This window comes from Kogia breviceps, chromosome 2, assembly GCF_026419965.1.
Source record: "Kogia breviceps isolate mKogBre1 chromosome 2, mKogBre1 haplotype 1, whole genome shotgun sequence".
NCBI classification, from domain to species: Eukaryota; Metazoa; Chordata; class Mammalia; order Artiodactyla; family Physeteridae; genus Kogia; species Kogia breviceps.
In genome coordinates, this window is record NC_081311.1 from 52,666,432 (window position 1) to 52,686,874 (window position 20,443).

Below are 20,443 nucleotides of genomic sequence, written 5' to 3' on the forward strand. Positions count from 1 at the left end.
AATAGAATCAATCTCTTACTTGTTCTGCTTATTCATGGCATTCATAATAGATAAAATGTTCTAAATCTTTTCTTTCAAATGCTTAGATTATTGTTATACTCTGCAGTTGCTTTCACTGGTATTATTGTGGTCCATTAACACAAATTTGCCTCCAAAATTTATTATTTTGGATTTTTCTCTCATAGCCTTTTTGAGAATCGTTTTCATTTCAGTGGCTACATTTAATCTAAGATGCAGGTTTAAATTGCTGGTATCGCAATCCAAGGTTAGTTGAGACAAGTGGGAACACAAAAAATCCTCATAATTTGGCAGTCCTTCAAACTAATATTCCATACATATTGGTTCAAATGAATTTAGACATAGATTCCAGTTTTCAGATCTGACAAGTAAAGAGCTTAGAAATTGTCATTCCTGTCCTTAAAATAAGAAAAAAGCTGAACAAAATCAATGACTGTTCTTACATCCATCAGATAATTGAGGTTGCAGGGCAAAACACCCCTCTAAAACCTGGAAAGACAAGTGAATACAGAGAATCAGCCAAGATCAGCTTGAGATAACCTGGGACCCTTTGCTGCAGCGCCTGCACCTGGACAAATGCCTCCTCCAGCAACAGAATACAAAGAATCTATTCGGGACTAACAATAACCTTGTGCATGCTCAGTTGGGGCAAATTATGAACGACAAGGTACAAAACACCAAAAAAGCAACTGTCACTTCTGAGATGCCCAGAGCAAAAGCAGGGCACTGCGCATGCGCCCTGCACACAGCATCACCAAGGGGGTGGGCAGACCACCTAAGCCGACCCCTGGACCCACCCCTACCCTCACCCCATACAAGGAACCAGCTCGCCTCAGCTCAGGGAGCGAGCAAGGGAAACTGTTACTTGTTCTCACTTCCTCCTGCTGCAGCACGAGTCCCAGTAAAGCCTTGCCTGAATTTCCCATCTGGCCTCTTATCAATTTCTATTGATTAAGGAGGCCAAGAACCCTGGTCTGTAACATACTTGGTTGTGACTCTGCCGGGACATTCTCCCATTCCCGGGAGGGGATCTGGGCACCTCCGGGACCACCGACCACCGAATGCAGCTTCCCAGTGGGTGACAGGCGGCCACCTGAACCTCTTGTTTCAGTGTCACCACGTTTGGTAAGTCTGCCTTCCTGGCCCCCGAGGGCCTCAGTACCCTCATTCAGGCAACGCTTTCCCCCTCCCCTTTGTCCTTTTTCCCTCACCACTTTCCCTCTCCTGAAATCTCTCTACTTCTTTCTCTGTCCTCTCCTACTTCTCTGTCTTATCCTCCTGAGAGAGTGGACGTCGGGCAGCTACAGCGTCACTGTTCTCAGCTTGTGAGACCTGCTCGCTCTGGCCCGCAACAGCTCACCTTGACAGGTCACAAGCAGAGGTGGGAGAGGCTCGCCTCACACCAAGCAGACCTTGGTCCAGTGGGCCTCCCCTGATGGGAGATACATGAGAGTGACAGAGGTTCAGTCCTCCTATCATGTAGTGGCTGGACGTCCGATCCTCCCAATATTCTCACCTTTCTTTTCCTCTGCCAAGAGAAGTCTCATTGGGAACAGGCTGAAGCGGCAAATTTCTATATACTGGTGTATGTGTGGGTGAGAGTCCCACCTGTGGGTTGGAGACCCGCAGACGATGTACAACTGGCTGGTTTCGGGGCTTGATCACCCTGGTGGGCGTTGGACACGGTGCTCCCTCCTGCACTGGCCCTTTCTGGAAGCACACAGGCTGGTGCCTGAATAGACACCCTCGGGGGGCAGGCTGAAAAGGCAATCTCTTTCTCTTTTTTTTCCAGTCTTTTCTGTCCCTCCTCTCCTGTCCTCTCCCTTGGTCCTCGTTACCTACACTCCCATCCCCTTCATCCTGGAGACTCCTTGTCTGTGTCGCTAACTCTGGGGAGGGAATTCTGTGGTCCTCTTTGTCGTTACACTGGACCCCAACTCCATCAGGCCCCCAGGACCTCTAGTTGTTAGCTTCCAGATTTTGCCCAGAGATTCTCCTCTGGGTTGCATTCTTAACAATTGGAGACAGTAAAGAAATAAGCTGATTTTCTCTTGCAACACAGCCTGGTTCCCATATACCTTGGGTGACCAGGAGAAGTGGCCACGGAATGGATCCCTTAAATTTAACACCATGTTTACAACTGGACCTATTTTGTAAGCAGTCTTAAAAATGGGGAGAGGTCCTATATACGTAGGCCCATACGTGTAGACTCCAGACTGAGGGATTCCTGGTGTTTACATGTAGCCTCTCTTCCTGCGTTGCCCCCAAAAGATTCAGAGCCAGCCGTTCTCACAGACCCCCTTCTTTCAGCTACCGACTAGCCATTGGCGTACTGAGCCTCCTTCTCAGGCCCCCCTTTCTTCTCCCCCTTCACCATCTTCTTCAACTCCCAGACCCCCACCTTTCCCTGTCAAGTCAGAAACTCAAAAATCGGAGCCCCTCGTGTTTCCTCCAATGGGGCTCTGATCAGGTTCAAAGTTAGCCACCACTTTTGCCCCACAAGGCCTTTACCCCCTCTGGGAAGTAGCTAGTGGGAACGGAGGGATTACTAGAGCGCATGTCTCCTTCTCGATGGGGGACTTAGGAATCTGGGAGAGGTTTGACAGGTTCTCAGAGAACCCTGACAAATTCATCAGGCGGGGGTTAACATTCTCTCTTACCTGGCAGGACATCATGGTTATTCCGGCCCAGTTGTACCCCGGATGAAAAGGAGCATATACCGAGAAAGGCCAGGGAACACACAGATGGCCTACTCATCACCTATCCACACCGCCAAATTTATCAGGCGTGGGGGGGGACGCAATCCCAGAACATGACCCACACTGGGACAATGAAGATCGTGTAGGCCAGGCTAGGATGAGACATTATATTACTCATCTATCAGAAGGAATGAAAGATACATGGTGAAGCCTGTGAATGATAAGATCCCAGAGGTGACACAGGAAAAAAGATGAAAATCTGGCAGAGCCATTCAGGAAGTACACCAATATAGACCCTGAGTCTGCAGAAGGGAGGACACCGTTGGCCATGCATTTTATCACCCAGGCCACTCCTGATACCAGGAGAGAGTAACAAAAGCTTGAGGCTGGGCCACAAACCCCACGGTCAGCCTTGGTAGAGGAGGCCTTCAAGGTCTATAGCAATCGAGACTTAACAGAAGAGGCCAATAAGGATAAGAGTCTGATAAAGAAAACGCGGCTTTTCGCCCCTCTGATCCACCCACCACCTCGAGGGGACCCTAGAAGGCTGCGAAGGCTGGACAGACCACCAAGAAGCCGCCTGGGCACAAACCAGTGTGCCTTTTGTTGGAAGGAGGGGCGGTGGAAAGGGGAACGTCCTGAATCTCTCGGATGAGAGATTCCCACACACCGACGGATGGGGCGAGTGCCTGCCTGCCTGGCTCCAGATCCTATTCGTTCCATCCTCATCACTCCAGCGGAGCCTCAGGTCACCCTTGACGTGGCGGGTAGGAGAACTGAATTTCTTGTAGACGCTGGAGCCACCTCCTCTGTTGTGACTAGGCCGGCCGGCCCCCTCCCCAACCGTGACTGTGCTGTGACGGGAGTTGATGGACAGCCAAAGGTGAGGCGATTTACATCTCCCCTTGCCTGCAGAGTCGGGTCCATTATCATTACTCACTCCTTTTTGTACATGCCACAATGCCCTGTCCCCCTCCTTGAAGAGATTTGCTAAATAAATTAGGAGCTAGTATATTCGTAGTCCAATGAGGTAGAAAATTCAAATGGAGAATGTGCATCTGTTAGTAGCTCCAGATGACCCATGCGCTGGTCATCAAAAGATTCCCCAAGACCTCCCCACAAGAAGTTAGAGAACAAGTAGATCCTGCAGTTTGGGATGCCTTGGTTCCAGGAAGGGCAAAACATGTTTTCCCAATGAAAATAAGATTAAGGCCTAGGGAAAGTCCCCAGAAAGAGACAGTATCTTTTAAAGCCTGAAGCCCTGATGGGGATCCAATCACCGCCCACCAAATTCCTAAAACAGACTCATTAGGCCCTGCTGATCCCCTTGCAACACCCTGATCCTCCCCGTTCAGAAGCCTAAAGGGAGCGTCAGTTTGTGCAAGACTTGTGAGCAGCGAATGAGGCCATCAACCCTATTCACCCAATGGTGCCAGACCCATACACCCTCCTCGCCCAAGTATTGGGAAATGCTGAGTATTTCTCTGTTTTGGACCTCAAAGATGCATTTTTCTGTATTCCCCTACATCCAGACTCTCAATACCTTTTTGCCTTTGAATGGAGGGACCCTGACACCCTGGAGGCTACCCGATATACCTGGACAGTGCTTCCGCAGGGCTTTCGGGACAGCCCCCATCTTTTTGGAAACGTGTTAGCCAGGGAACTGAGGGAACTGAGCCTTGAGAAGGGAACTCTGCTACACTATGTTGATGATTTATTGATAAGTAGTGAGACCAAACAAGATTCAGATCAATATACTGCTAGGGTCCTAAACTTTCTGGCAAAAAGGGGATATAAAGTGTCTCTAACCAAGGCTCAGATCTCACAGCAACAGGTTTAGTATTTAGGCTTTGTTTTGACCCCAGGGGAAAGAGCCCTGGCCATAGATGGAAAAACAGTAATTAGTGCACTACCATCTCCAACCACAAAGAGGCAACTTGGAGGCTTTCTCAGGATGGCTGGGTTCTGTCATATCTGAGTTCCAAATTATGGCCTTATAGCAAAACCCCTACAAGAGGTTCTAAAGGGAGAAGAAAGGGAGCCCCTTCAATGGAATAGGGACCACCAGCAGGCCTTTCAGATTCTAAAGACTGCGTTGAGTAGAGCACCAGCACGGGGGCTTCCACATTTGGACCAGCCTGTTACCCTATACATTCATGAGAGCTCAGGGATAGCGCTAGGAGTCCTCACCCAAAAGCTGGGACCGGATCAGAGACCAATGGCTTACTTTTCAAAACAATTGGATTCAGCGGCCCTGGGATGGCCCAGCTGCCTGCGGGCAGTAGCTGTCACAGCCCTGTTGGTTAATGAGGCTTCCAAGCTCACCCTGAGACAACACCTAGATGTATTAACCCTTCATTAGATACAGTTTGTACTGGAAGTCACAGGACATCATTGGTTGACTGGAGGAAGGTTAACAAGATATCAAGCCCTCCTAATGGACACCCCCGACATTACCTTAAAGGTGTGCCAAACCCTGAACCCGGCAACTCTGCAACCAGCGGTTGAGAGTGGAGACTTAGTGCGTTCGTATATAGAGACCATAGAACAGACTTACTCCAGCAGGTCTGACCTTCTAGATGAGCCTCTTGACAGCCCTGAGATCGAATGGTTTACTGATGGGAGCAGTTTTATAGAAATGGGAACCCGAAAGGCGGGGTATGCCATAGTTAGTCTCGATGAAGTCATAGAAGCCGAGGCCCTGCCACCCTAGACATACAGGTTCCATGTACTTCGTGCTCGTGCTGCCATTTGGAAAGAGGAATGTTAACCGCTAGAAACTCTCTCATAAAGATTTAATTCTGGCTCTTTAGAAGCAGTGCAGCTCCAGACCCAGGTGGCAGTGATCCACTGTAGGGGCCATCAGAGGGATGGATCTTTCGTGAGCCAAGCAAAGCTGACTGAATTGCAAAACAGGCAGCTCTACTGCAAGAGCCTGAGCAGTTATGGCCCTAGTGATTGCCCGCCCCCCACCCGAACTCCCTAGCCTTCCCCAGTATTCCCCACAGGAACAAGAAAATGCTGAGAAATGGGGCTATGAGAAAGGAAGCACAGGCTGGTATAAAAAGGAGAATAAGGTTCTAATCCCTGAGGCCCAACAATGGAAACTCACTGAGAGCTTACCTGATGCCACCCGCTACGGGAGGGCTGCACTGTGGGACTTGATGCAAAAGGCTTTTTCAGGGAAGGGGATTAAAAGAACAGTAAAACAAATAACGCTTGCCTGTGCTTATGTGTCCGTAATAAACCACAGGCCCATCCAATCCCCCCTTTGTTACTCAGGCCAGTTCAATGCTGAGGGAAATACCTGGGGGGAAGACTGGCAGTTAGATTTCACCCAAATGCCCCTGTTGTCAGGATATAAATATCTCCTTGTGTTCGTCGATACTTTCACGGGATGGGATGAAGCCTTCTCCACTCGATCTGAAAAGGCTACTGAAGTCTGTAAGTCCCTTTTAAAAGAAATAATTCCTCGGTTGGGACTTCCAAAGTCCCTCCAGAGCGATAACGGGCCCTCTTTTATAGCCAGAATCACACAGGGACTCACAATGGCCCTAGGGATAGACTATAAGCTACACACCTCTTGGCACCCCCAGTCTTCAGGGAAGGTAGAGAAAATGAACCATACTGTAAAGAAAACCTTAGCAAAGCTCTGCCAGAGACTCATGAAGCCTGGACCAACCCGTTTCCTATTGCACTCCTCAGGGTCCGTGTAGCCCCCAGTTATAATCTGAGGCTTAGCCCCTTTGAAATGACCAATGGGAGGCCTTTTCTTACTACTGACGTTCTACTGGATGAGGAAGTGAGTCAGACCCTGAGGTATATTATTAATCTAGAACACGTTCAGAAGGCAATCCAGGACTGTGCCAACAAGGCACAGCCAGCTCCCACTCAGTGGAAGGGGCCGTTCCTTCACATATAAACCCCGGGGACCAAGTTCTTCTGAAAACCTGGAAAGAGGGATCCCCCAAAAGACCAACTATTGCCAAAATAGAAGGGCCCCTATAAAGTAATTTTAGCCGCCTGCCCTGTTGTCAAACTGCAAGGGATCTCTAGTTGGGTACATCTGCCCACACTAAAGCTTTCACCCCCGCAGGTACAATAGAACAGTACACCTGTGAGCGGGTGGAAAATCTGAGATACCTATTCAAAAGACAGGCACCATTGACAGATAAGAGGATGCAGCGGGTTGGACTCCTCTGTGCCATTCTTGCTATTGTACACTTGCTTGCATCCTGCCTGTTTGCTCAGACACCCACACCAAGGAAGCAGCTCCTTTGTCCGTTCTGGGTTTAAGGGAAACACTCCACCACAGAAAATCTCCTCCTATTGATTCCGTCCGCCTTACTAGTCCCGGTAACTAGGGGATAACGGCAAGAAACCACACTTATCAACATTTCCAGAATCATATCTGAAGGGGGAACATTGAAAAGAATGCTGGATATGCCATCAACACCCCCAGCTGGCTACTGGCCCTCCTCTTGCATTTCCCCTGAAGCTGCCAGTTTCAATGGTAATTAATGATCTAAATCAGGGACAACTGCCACCCCTTCAACCTCTGCTAGTCACACCTGCACCTTCCAGTGGTCTATTCCAATGCTTTAAGCTTACTCCCTCATACACCTGGACCCGAGGCATGGGGTACCTTATGTTGAACTGCACAAACTGAATTTGTTTCACATGCCCCGAGAACCCCCCTAGGGTATTACACCAGATATCCTGCCACTTATATGGGGTTAAACCACACTTTCAACCTTACCCACTGGTGCCTTGTTTCATACTCTGGCCTCGTACCCCTAAACAACACAGAAGTGGAATGTAAATGGTGAGAAGGAACTATCCCATCCACCTGGTCAATCCAATTTGACCCACCTGTGGGATACCGGGCAAATAGTGATCTGGCCTATTGAGTGTGACCCTCTGATGATGTCAGCAGGATCATACATGGGTATCTTGTTAAAAATGTTGTAGAGCTTTATATACTTAGTTATCAATGAAATGGTCTGCTATCCCCTAATTATTCAAGTACTAGCAACAGTTATGTCCTTCAGGGACTGTCTGCTCTTAACAACCATGAGACAGACATTCAGGTCTGCATCCCAGAGGGGTCTGTTTTCCTCTGTAGACACCCAAACCATCATATGTTGTGCAATTATGGCCAGGCCCTGTCCTTTTCCAACCAAGCTATGGCCTATAAATGCATTGATAATGTCCACTTCATAGGAGAGTGCACTCCAGCGACCACAGAGATGAAAGGGACTTTTATCTATAACAGGACCACTCCGGCTCACAACTGAACCTGGAAATCACTAGGAACGATCTTAGCAGGGGCAGGGCTGGCCATAGGACTGACAGCTCCATGGGGACGCTTTACCTATCATGAAGTAACACTGAGAAATCTCACCAGACAGCTTGGTTGTAGGATGGAACAGACAGGGCAGGCCTTCATGGGACTTAAGACCCCTCTTTGTTTCTTTGGCTAATGTAGTTCTTGACAATTGTCCAGCTCTTGATTATCTTCTGTCAGAACTAGGTGGAGTTTGTGTGATAACTTCTAGCTGTCCTGTTTCATTGATCCAGGTACAGCAGTAAGTATAAGTTAATATTATAAAGGAAATTCCCTGGTGGTCCAGTGGTTAGGACTTTGAGCTTTCACTGCTGTGGGCCTGGATTCGATACCTGGTCAGAAAACTAAGATCCTGCAAACTGTGTGGTGCAGCCAAAAAAAAAAAAAAAAAAAACCAGTAAATATACACCCAAGCAGAGTGGCTTCACAATTTTGGCAAGTGCGATATCACCTCCACTGGTCAACAGTTTAGGAAGCCTTCCCAAAGTTAACCTGGTTCCTTCCCTTTCTAGGCCCTTTAGTGGCTATTGTTGTTCTTCTCCTTCTGGGCCCTGGTTTGGTTAACCTTTTGGTTAAGTTTGTGTCTTCTAGGCTTCAACAGTTTTGAGTAAGGCTCATGATGGCTCAAGGAATTCAACCCATTCCAGCGGAAGGTGGCGCAGGTCCTTGGAACAGTCAGCAAGGGACTTCTATGCCTCTAGGGTACGCTAGGGTCTGTGGCCCCTGTCCAGCAGGAAGACGTTTCAGAAGAAAAGACCTTCTGCCCCTTAACCCTTAAGAATGAGGGGTGTAGAATCCCTCAAGGAGCAATGAGACCGACTGGGACCTGGGATCCTTTGCTGCAGTGCTTGCATGGGGACAAACGCCTCCTCAAGCAACAGAATACAAAGACACTATAAGAGATTAAAAATAACTACATACATGTTCAGTTGGGGCAAATTATGAATGACAAGATACAGAAACAAAAACCCAACTGCCACTTCTGAGATGCCCGGAGCAAAAGCAGGGTACTTACTGCGCACGCGCCCTGCACGCAGCACCACCAAGGGGGTGGGCACACCACCTACGCCGTCCCTTGGGCCTGACGCCTACCCTCACCCCATCTAAAGAACCAGCTCTCCTCCTCCCCCTCCCCCCCAGGGAGCGAGCAAGGGAGGCCAAGAACCCTGGTCAGTAACAAGCTTACCTACAGAAGAATCTTCCAGAAACATAAACTGGTAGGAATACTTAAGTGGTAATTTTAATAAGTTTTTGTAATCTGCATGTGGACTAGAGGGAAAGTAAAAATTATCTCACGGCTATAGTCTTAGGGCGTGTTCTCATACTTTCTTGAGTTTAACCTCCTCCAGGACCACACCAGATTCTCATTAAAAAAAGAACGAAAAAAAAAAAAATCGTCTCATGTCTCTGATGAGAAAGTAACCGTTTTGAAATGCACGTACAATGTTCTGCATTATAACTGTCTACTTTTCAGTGAAAAGAGACTTTACCAGAGCCTGATCTCCCCTAAGGGAAGCACATTCCACTCAGTAATTGAATAAGAGACAAATTCTTTGCAGTAGAATTCCAAATAACTTATGTGGATACTCTGCCTTCACAAAGGGTGAGCATAACTCCCCACTCCTTAAGTGTGGACTACACATGGTTGCTTCCTTCTAAAGAGAACTTTGTAGAAAGGGATGGGGAAGAAAGAGTAACACCACAGTGGAGTTGCCTGACATTACTACCTCAGACAGATGACAAAAGGAATCATCAACAGTGATAGATCATACTGAGAGAATGCACTTTTGATAGGATGTGAAGAAAAAGGCACTTTCAAGGTCATTAAAAGAAGCAAAGTCTGACAAACTATCACAGCCAAGAGGAACCAAAGGATATGACAGCGCAACGTGACATGGTATCCGCATGGGATCTTGGAAAAGAAGAAGTAATTAGGTAAAAACTAACGAATTCTGAATAAACCATGGATTGGAGTTAATAACAATGCATCAGTATGAGTTCATTAATTGAACAAATGTCCCATATCAATGGACAATGTTAATAATAGGGGAAACCTGGGTACAGCGTATATGGGAACTCTCTGTACTAACTTTGCAACTTTTCTTGTACATCTAAAACTGTCCTACAAAATAAAGTTCACTTAAAAAATAAAGCAAAAGATCCATAGCAAAAGTAATAATATTTTAGAGACTAAAGGCAGTATTCAACTTTCCTTGATTTTCCTGAGTAGCTTAGCTGTAGGCCTTCAAGGTGCAAAACCCACTCAGCAAAACAGTCGGCATAGACTCTCCTTAAAGGCAGCTTAATTGACCAGGATTATAGCCTTTGGACATTTTATAATCTGTGCTAAAAGCATTTATTATGGTTCCTCCCAAAATGTATGCAGTTCCTCCCTGGGAGAAGTTAAGGGCAGCACAATTTTATCTCATCCATTTGATAGTATCCCCAGTGAAGTTCAAGTGCTCAGGCTAGCTGCATGTCTGACCCTCCTCCCCCTTAACATTTCTGTACAATGTTACAAGGTAAGGCAGTTGATTCCATGTTCTTTCCCTGTACTCACACAGATCTTGACATTTTGTGTTTGTCCGTGTTTTGTTAAAACCCCATTTGACATAATGTCACTTTAATCGTGAATAACAAGATGGCACAGACCATTCACTGGTCCTTTCAGCATGAGCTCGGCCGTTCTCCTTTCAAACACCCACATAGACCCTGGTCATACTGTTATTTCATGGGGAAGCATTCATCCCGATTGGCTTCCCTGAAAGCCCTCCTGTGGAAATGCTCTTGGGTGCTGAGGACACCCGCTGTTGTTTGCACCATCACCTGCCTTGCTCCTAGCACACTGTTAGTGGTGCCCTAAAATCAATAGAACTGTCAGATGAAACAGGAGCATGTTGGAAGTACAGCAAGGTATGCTGTTTCCAGGTCTGCCCCCTGCAAGCAGCCCGAGTCAGAGTCAGAAAGTTAAATGAAATCCGTGTCCCTGTTGGAAAGCAGTGTTGACAGAGTTGATAATCACCTGGTCTGGAGCCCCAGGCAATAAAGCCAGGAGGGAGAATATTGTAAAATGGTTTTAAGGTTTTCAATGTCTTGTCTCCGCATTGCTCTCAGCTCACCTATGTCTGTGTCAAAAAGTTCTTTATTGCAGGTCTGATTTGAGCCCAGAAGATTGTGAGACTGAGTGGTTATAACATGTTTTAGAGCGTGCTTTCATCCGGATCTCTAATACGAGTAATTAAAAACAACTCGACAGTTGTGGTTATTTTAAGAATGTTTGCACCGTGTACCAGAGCCGGAAGAATTATAACAACTGCTGTCAAACTTTAACACATTCCACCGAAGAGGAATAATAGAGCAAGACACACTTTCCAGACACCCAGCCCAGCAAGCACTCCCGGCCCCCACACCTCACCCTCTACCACCTCACCTTCACCAGGGGCCCCCTTCAGCCAGAGGGAACTGAGCACATGTTATTCCCTCTCCTCAGAGAGCTCTTAGCTGTTCCTATCGTCAGGTTATCTCCCAGACCTGCCTTCTGTAAGCTCTACAGCACTGTTCACTATTGGCTGTAGGCCTTGGCACATTTGTTTGTGGGATTCTTTGATGAATATCTATCACCTACAGTGATCAGTAAGCTCCTTGAAAGTAGGAACACTGTCATTTTTGGTCATCATGATATCCCTGGTCCTTACTAGATATTTAATACATATTTGAATCAACAGATGAATGTATGAATCTATAGCAAATCCATAAGTTAGAATTTGATATTTAAAACAAGAGATCAGGTTTTAGACTAGAATGATTCCAAATGAACTTTGATTCATGCTTCAAAGAGATTACCTCTTCTGACCAACCCCTGTCAAACTATCTGATGAAATTCAACTCACTCTCAAGACTCAGTGTAAATGTCACCTGCTTCGGGGTGGGCTTCCCAGATTCCCCCAGCCAATTTTAGATGTCCTTTTCCATTATCTGATAGCAATTTGAATTAATGTATCCACATGATAAAAAAAAGTATATGCTTATGTGTTTGTTTCTAGCACTAGCCCATGAGGTCCCTGAAGTCAGGATCCATCTCCTGTTTGTATCTTTAAAGACCTTCATGCAGTGTCCAACAGAGAAAAATGTTCAGAAAGCATTACAGAATACATGCCTCTCTCTACCAATTATCAAGGCTGTACTAGGCTTTAAATTCTTCTTGTTCTCCTTTAGCGTGCAAATATTATCTTCCAATTCTTTCTCATTGAATGTTACTCCCACAAACCTATCCTTCCTAAGATGGTTATTGAAAAAACTGTGGGAAGGGGTACATAATTTTGTTCCTTTACTTTTCACTAATGTATATTTTCCCTTGATTTTAAGAAAGAATAGATCATCTCTCTTTTGATGACTTGTTTCTGATCCCTGAACTAGGTGCTAGGAAGTTTCACTCCCTTGACTGGTCTGGAGGTTATAACTCTAGCCCCAGTGTGTGCTCTCTCTCTCTCTCTCTCACTGGGGACACAGGAAGTGAGGTCAGTTCATCTCTGAGTTACAAATGCTTCATTTGTAAAGGATGGTATGGGGCTAGGTGTTCCTAAGGCACTGCCAGGTCTAGTTCTGCAGCTTCTGAGTCAAGTGTTCCCATAGTATCATGTTGCTTCACTGGATTGGGTGTTTCACATCTTGTTAAATGACTGTCAAGTGAAACCCTTCCCCATGAATGTTTAAGGAACTTAAGGGAGTGCCAGAAACAGCCAATTCATTTGTTAAACACTGCAAAGAATTTCAAGTAGTTAACCTGGGCTCCAAGATAAGGTAAAGATAAATTTGCCAGATATGGTAAGCAAAGTAGGAAATTTTCCCTCCTAAGGATTATAGTGTACCAGGGTCACCTGTCTCCTTCCACGCAGTAGAAATAAATGCCTGAAGTGGGGCACTGGTGATAGAACCCCGGTGCTAGGCTGTCAGAATCTCCTAGTGGACACATCTTGCATCTTGACCTTGGACTCCAGACTTTCTCACCGCTCTTGACATTTGGGAAAGATCACTTCCTGTTGTGGGAGACTACCGCAGGCATTACAAGGTATTTGTCAGCACCCTCTACTCAGAGACACCTGTGCACTTCCCTCCCAAGTTGTAACACCCAAAGTGTTTCTAGACTTTGCCAAATGTTCTGTGGGGCAACACTGCCCCCTGTTGAGAACCACTGAGTTACAGAGATGTGGGTTTGGTTCTTAGCTATTCACTAGCTAGCTGCCGACAGAACTTTCTCAAGCTTTGTTTGAGTCCTAGATTCCTTTTCTGCACATCGTGGGTGTAAACTAAGTAGCTGTCGTTAGGACTAAATAAGGCTATGTATTTATATTATTTACCATGATTCTATTTCTGTACCCAGTACATATTATTTGCTGTTATTATTATCGTTTTTTTATTTATCATTTTTTGCTGTTATCATTAACATTGGTATTTCCTCGTAGCTCTTGTCTGAATAAAAAAGCTATAGACCTACAAAGGAAAAATGCTTTTCCAAATTTTCTTTAATACATTTGCATTTGAATATGCATGCAGATATTTCTTAGCCGCATGACAAATTACTGCTTTCCCTAAGACTACTTGCTACTTGACCAACTGCTCAGATGTCCTGTATGCTTCTTGTATATCTTAAGCATAGCATTGTAGGAAAGCAAATGTTCTTAAACATTTCAATTTCTTTTTAAGGGATTATTGATATGTATTCTCTATTACTATTTTCTCCCATAACATATGGCATGAAAAATTGCTGTTAAATTGTTATTTGCTTCTTATAATAAAACTATGAGCAAGGGTATCAGCATATAATTCACCACAGTGGAAATCTGACTAGAAATATATGAACAGAGATTATACTACCCTCTCAAACAGTGAAATTTAATTAAAGGATCCAACTTTCTCCTATTAAATTAGCAAAAGAAATGCTGACAAAGGTATAACAAAGCTGGTAGGGACCATATTGCTTTCTTGCACTGAAATTGATATGTGCCTTTGGGAAAGCAACTTGTTCATTTTAGACTAATCTTGTAAAGTGATCTGCTCAGGAGTCACTTGAGCCCAGTCGCCAATGTGTAGAATGCTATGGCTGGCATGCACTGGTCTCCTCAATGCACCTTGCGCTCTTTCTTCAGGGTCCTTAAATGCCTTCCTCTCCCATCTTTTCTCTGCCTGAACTCCCAGTTTTTGTGTAGCCTTTCAGACTGTTGATCCCTTGAAATGTGCTGTCCTAATGAAACAGGAGGGAAGAGGGCAGGGCACAACCTTTAAAAGAATGACATAGCCATAGGACATGACAAAAACTGGTTAGAATGAACTAGGTCCAGGATGGCAGAAGATTCGACTTCCAGTAGACCTTGAGCCCCATTATATGCTCATTGTAATATATTAGCATGCTAAATGACACACCCACAGGTGCCATGACAGTTCAGAGGCTAAGCATGAAAGGCCCCAAAGTGGGCCTGGAAATCCCCTCCCCTTCCCCCAAATAGTTGGAATAATCGTCCCACTCATTAGCCTATGAAATTACCCAGCCCATAAAAACAAGCCACACCATATTTCGGGACCTCTCACTTTTTGAGATGGCCTACGTGCTGTCTGTGGAATGTGTTTCTCCCAAGGCTGTTCTTGCCTTTTGAGATGACCGCATTCTATCTATGGAATGTGTATCTCTCTAAATAAATCCACTTCTTACCTATCACTTTGTATCTCACTGAATTCTTTCTGTGACGAGACATAAAGAACCCGAGCTTCATTAAGTCCTCAGACCAGGTGTATGATCTCAATTAAAAGACTGTGGGTTCAAGTGCCAATCTGGGTTTAGGCTGGGTTTGAGTCCCAGCACATGGGTTCAGCTCTCAATCTGAGTTGCACAGTTTCACTAGCTGACCACACCACAACTCAGAGATAAAATGTCATATGTATCCTCTCTTTATCCAAAAATAGAATGAATATAAAACGACACTTTCCTATCTTGGGCTCTGGGGGAATAAGCCAGTTGAACCTCTGCTGCCCTGTGCCAACATACAGAATGTTGGGGGATGGGTGGGCTGAACAGGAGGGAAGAGAGAGAGAAAAATTAAAGAAAACTATAGGACACAAAGGTCTTTCAAGTGTTGCAACCCTACAGTTGATAATTTCTTTCTTGTTGTCCTAATCTTAATAATTCCAATTAAATGAGAGGTGGGGGAACCACATGAGTAAATTTTAATAATTAAACAATAGAAAACGTGAGTGTCTACTGGGAGGGGAAGGAGAAGTAAATTGTGAGGTGACCAGTCTGTGGGCCACTATGCTGTCTCCCAAATGAATGTGTGGAGATCATAAAGCATAGAGAAAATGCTATTGATCATATGTTCGGTGAGAAAGAATACAAAACTGTGTGTGTGTTCTGGCTGCAACCCTATAAAATGCATAGGGACCGACGGACTCTCTTCTTGAGCAAAGTTTAGACAGGCTCCTCTAAGGCCTTTTTTCGATTAGGCCTCAACTTTGGCCTTTAAAAACTACAGATTCTCTGCCTAAATATTTCATCCACTCACCCTCACACTGAAAGACCTGAATAAACTCTAACATAGTTCTAACAGCTCACAATGCTATATCCCTAGCACCCCCCCCCCCTTAAAATGCTTGCCCCAAACCACCAACAAACAAACAAACCAACAAAGGCCCCTCAAGGCCTCCAAAAGAATTTGCCATTCATTTTAGCCAATGCCTGAAGATAGTCCCCAGACCTCTCTTTCTCAGAGCATTTACTAAAAAGCGTTTAGGATTGGGAACCTTCCTTTTTCCCTTTGAGATGTGTTATGTATCTCCTACAACTGGGGAAAATCTTTTTCATGGACCTAAAAGACAATTTATTTGAAACGTAATCATTAGGAAGGATAGGGACTCAGTCTCCCAGTCTCTGTAGAAGGACAGTGAGATAGGAAGGAAGGGGGCAAGGCACAGCCTTTAAAAGAATGACACAACTATTAAGAAGAGGACACAACATAAACTAGTTAGAACCAACTAGGTCGAAGACGATGGAAGATTCGACTTCCACTAGACCTTGAGCCTCATTATATGCTCACTGTAATGCATTAGCATCTCAATGACACACCTAGAGGCGCCAGGACACTTATGAGGCCAATCATAAAAGGCCAAAAAGTGGGCAGTGGCCCAATTCCTGGAAATATCTGCCCCTTCCCAGAATTGTTGGAATAATCCTCTCACTCATTAGCCCATAAAAACAAACCACCCCATATTTGGGGGCCACCTTTTGCCTTCTGAGATGGCCCACACTTTGTCTATGAGTGTGTATCTCTCTAAATAAACCTCCTTTCACTTTACTGTGGCTAGCTCTTGAATTCTTTCCTACGCAAAGCCAAGGACCCTCACTTGGCAGCCCGTCCCAGGGACTCACCCGAGACCTGGGGCATGACCATCCTCTTGCACCCCATTTTTCCTGCAACCAAAGGATCCTAAGTTCAATAATGGCCAGCTCACAGACAAAGCTGGCCTCATCGCATGTCTATGACCAACTCTTTGTAATTTGTCACCTCCCTGACTCTGTCAAGCCCCCACTGTTTCCCCTCCCTACTCCCTCATTCTCCTTTTAAAACTCCCAGTCACCTCTGTAAGAATGGAAGTTGGGTTCAGTTCAAACTAGATTCTCTTCCGTAATGCAACAGTATATTACTGATCAAAAGTCTGTCCTTACTACTTTAACTAGACTCTGGCTTTATCTTTGACAGGTTCAGTTGCAAAGAAGCCCTCCATCACTGCATTTGCTTTTACAGTGATGGGATAATACTCATTAGAAATCATTCGCAAAAGCGTTCTCCCTGTTTCTGAAAAGAACAATCCCTACACACAGCCATGATTACAAGTTTAACAAAACTTTGCTGGGAAGCAATTCTGATTTATGAATTCCACATTAAACATCTAAGTACATCTGTCACGCATAGCATAATGGCAACTTTTGGGGTAATGATTTCCTAAAATCCCAAATGATGTTTAAATTCCCAGTGATTCAAGCATTTGGAGGGGTGTCAATGTATCCTGGGTGATTGTGTATTATACTCAAATACTAGGTTTATATCACGGCCTTTGTGCTTTCGTTTTGTGTTTCAGAATCTGGAAGTGCAGTCTGGTGGGGGACAAAGAATTGCTACCCTGATAAGAATCTTCCAGTATGTCTTATATGGCATTTGTGAAATGGAGCAGGACCCTGTGGGGCCCGGCCGGATACAAATCCTTTCTGTGTCCTCATTTCTTGTTTGTAGGAAATAGGCTTCATTCAGCTTTCTTGACCCTCCCTTAGTTCCAAAGAGCAGATTCAAACAGTTACTAATCAGGGAAGGGAGGGAATGCAGAAACAAAGAGGAGCAGTCAAGAAACAATAGTGCTGCATGGGGCAGGGGCCTGGTTCCTTCTCATGAAATATTCATAACAATACCTTTGAGTTCTTCTGCAGGAACTAAGGCCCTTACCTAGGTAGAGGATGGCAACTTCAAGCTGAACACCAGATTCCTGGACCACCACCCTGTTACCTCACCACAAACCAATCAGAAGAAAGTCTGCACACAGTGGAAGATTACGAAGGCACTGATACCCTGCCCCCCCCCCCCCCCCCCCCCGCCAATGATTCGATTCTCTCTTAAAAACTTTCACGGAGCAAAATCTTGGGAGTTACACTTGTCTCTGGAGTATCGGCTTTCTTTCAAGCTGCAAGCAGCAGGACCTGTTCGGGAGCATTTGCTTGTCTTTAATTTAGTGTTTTGTAATATATCTCAGAAATTTTTAAAACCACTTTAGAAAGAATGTAGGATTCAAAGAGCTTGCATTTATTTAACTTCAAGTTCTGGTATCTGTTTAAGGCCTGGTGTTAGGAAGTCCCAACTCTGGGACCACATCTCTTCCCTCCCATGTGTCTGACCTTTGATTTCTCTCACACCCCTTACCTCAGAGTTGCCTGAACACAGAATGTATTCTTAGGATTCCATGGGTTTATTCTTTCTCTTTGTTCTAGTCTTGTGTTCTTTGCTCTTTGACTCTCTGATGAACCTTTCATATTCTTCAAAATCCTGTTCAAGCCTGGAATTTTGGCTGCCTCCACTTCTACCCCCCCACCCCCACCTCCTTTTGGTCTCTTCTCCAATCTCTGCTGCAATATCAACCATCTCATCCTACAAGCCTCCTCTAGGTGTCTGTATTTTTCACTCTATCAGTTTCCTACAGTAGGGAACATGGTACCCCTAGTGCCCAGCACAATTTCTGACAAGTAAGGATTCAGTAAGAGATTATGGAACAGACAACTGAAGCTCTTTTTGCTTCCAGAGATTAATTATATTACAGATTGTAATCAAGAGCTGAGATTTAATTTTTCTTTCTTTTATCCAGTACTTGTGTGCGCACACGAAAATGCAACATGATTTAAGGAAAAATCTACAGAGTACTGAAAAAAATATGCAAGTCTGATCACAGGCTCCCCATCCCCTCTGGACTGGAAGCACTGAGATGGACTGTGGGAAGAGAGGTATAGACATGTAACTTACATTTTGCAGCTGGACATGATTCTTCACCAAGTTCTCTGACTTTGCCATTGTGCTGGATGCTTTGAGACTGTAGTTTTTACCGTTATGTGGCTCTTGCAGTTGCTCTTGAATTTGCTTAGCATGTTTCCTGCAGGTTTAAATACATCCATGTATAAATAGTTACATATATTTATTCTATTCATGTTTTTTGAGGTTCATTCATTCCCAACATCTATATTTGTCATTTGCTAAAGCTAGATAAACTCACTTAACAAAGAGAATCCTCCCTTCACCTTCAACCCCACCAAGAAATACTGGCATTATCTGTTATCATCCAGGATTCACACCCAGTGGCACTCCAAAGGCAGACAGAAATGTAACTCCTTGTCCTGTCCCTATTGGATGCAAGAGGTCCCTATCCCTGAGTGCTCAACTGAAAAGAATTAGGAATGCTCTGAAGAAGTGACAAGTGGAAAACTTTGAAGCTTGGACCTAGCAACCACATATAACATACTTGCAAAGTTACATGTATATTTATCCAATTCAAATAAGTGTGGCTTGACTGCCACACAAGCTGTGTGCCATAGCTTACACATATACCATAACAAGGGTATATTTTCTTTTTTACAGTTTAGAAACAGTTCATTTATTTTTACCATCAGCCCTGAATGTAGATTTTTATTAGAACTTTTGTAAATAATAAAAATTGTTAACTCTTAAAGAGCACCTACTATGTGCCAAGCATCATTTTAAGTGTTTTACATGTCTCAACTTACTTATTCTTCACGATAATTCATGTGTGATGAGGCATTAATCCTATACTCACTTAACAGATGAGAAAACTGAGGCACAGAGAAGTTAGATAATTTGCCCAAAGTCTCATAGCTAGTAAGTGGTAGAGCTGGATTTGAACCCAGCGAGTCTGGCTGTGTACTTTGCACTTTGAGCCACTGCTCACGACTGTCAAACCACTTGCCCATGGTCATGCAGCTTCTTGATGGGAAGGCTGAGATTATTCTCAGGTTTTGGACTCCAGGTAAAATATTTCTGCATATGTTGAGTGACTGTTGTTCTGACCATTCAGTGGCTATATCAGAAGGATGTGACAAATTACTGGCTTATTAGCTGCTCTCTCCCAAGAGCTCTACAGCAATTATCTATCAGCAGAAGACTCAGTACCTATAAAATGAACAAACAAACAAGCAAACAAACTTTGCAGAATCATCCCCCCCTAGACTTTTTTGCCTCTTCTCCAAGGTCCATGCCTAGGAGAGAACCTTTGGTGGAGACTGTGCACCATCTCTTGCAGTGAGCTTTTCCAGGTAGAGACAGCACTCTATACACCATGGGCTCGAGTATCACAGTGACTGAGATTTGAATTCTGGCTCTGCCACCCACCAGCTTTGCTTTGATTCCCCAAATCAAAATGATTGATTTCCAAAACTTCTCTGAGCCTCAGTTTCCTCATCTGTCAATGGAGTTTGGAAAAGCTCTCTTCCATAAATATTGTGGAAACTAAATATGAGAACACATGTTTAGTTGTATGGGCAGATGCTGCAGAGGAATTAGAACCCTGGCTCCGAGATAAGAGAAGAGAAGAGATCTTGTTAATTGCCTCTCTCACAAGCAAGTCACAGTATTTGCTACAGGACTTGGAGGCTTGGAGCATCATTATCTCCTTTGAATTTACAATACTGGTGTGATGTAGCTCTGTTTCAATATTTCTTTTATCTTTTCAATTATTTGGGGGGCTTTTATCTCAGTTGCTTTAATGCACTTGTAATAATCTACCTACTTCCTAACAGCTAATCTGTAGCCTATTGTTAGAAACAAATCTATCATATCAGCAT

The 20,443-nt window shown here is 44.7% G+C and overlaps 1 protein-coding gene across 11 annotated transcripts in view; it reads right to left on the bottom strand.

Annotated features, from left to right (window-relative positions):
* NRG3 (neuregulin 3) overlaps positions 1 to 20,443 on the bottom strand; it is a 1,064,095-nt gene that overhangs the window by 15,658 nt on the left and 1,027,994 nt on the right. For all 11 annotated transcript variants that reach the window (XM_067025241.1, XM_067025240.1, XM_067025235.1 and 8 more), the window contains exon 6: positions 18,615 to 18,741. In XM_067025241.1, coding sequence (XP_066881342.1) covers positions 18,615 to 18,741 — 127 coding nt within the window. The remainder of the gene's footprint in view (positions 1 to 18,614; positions 18,742 to 20,443) is intronic.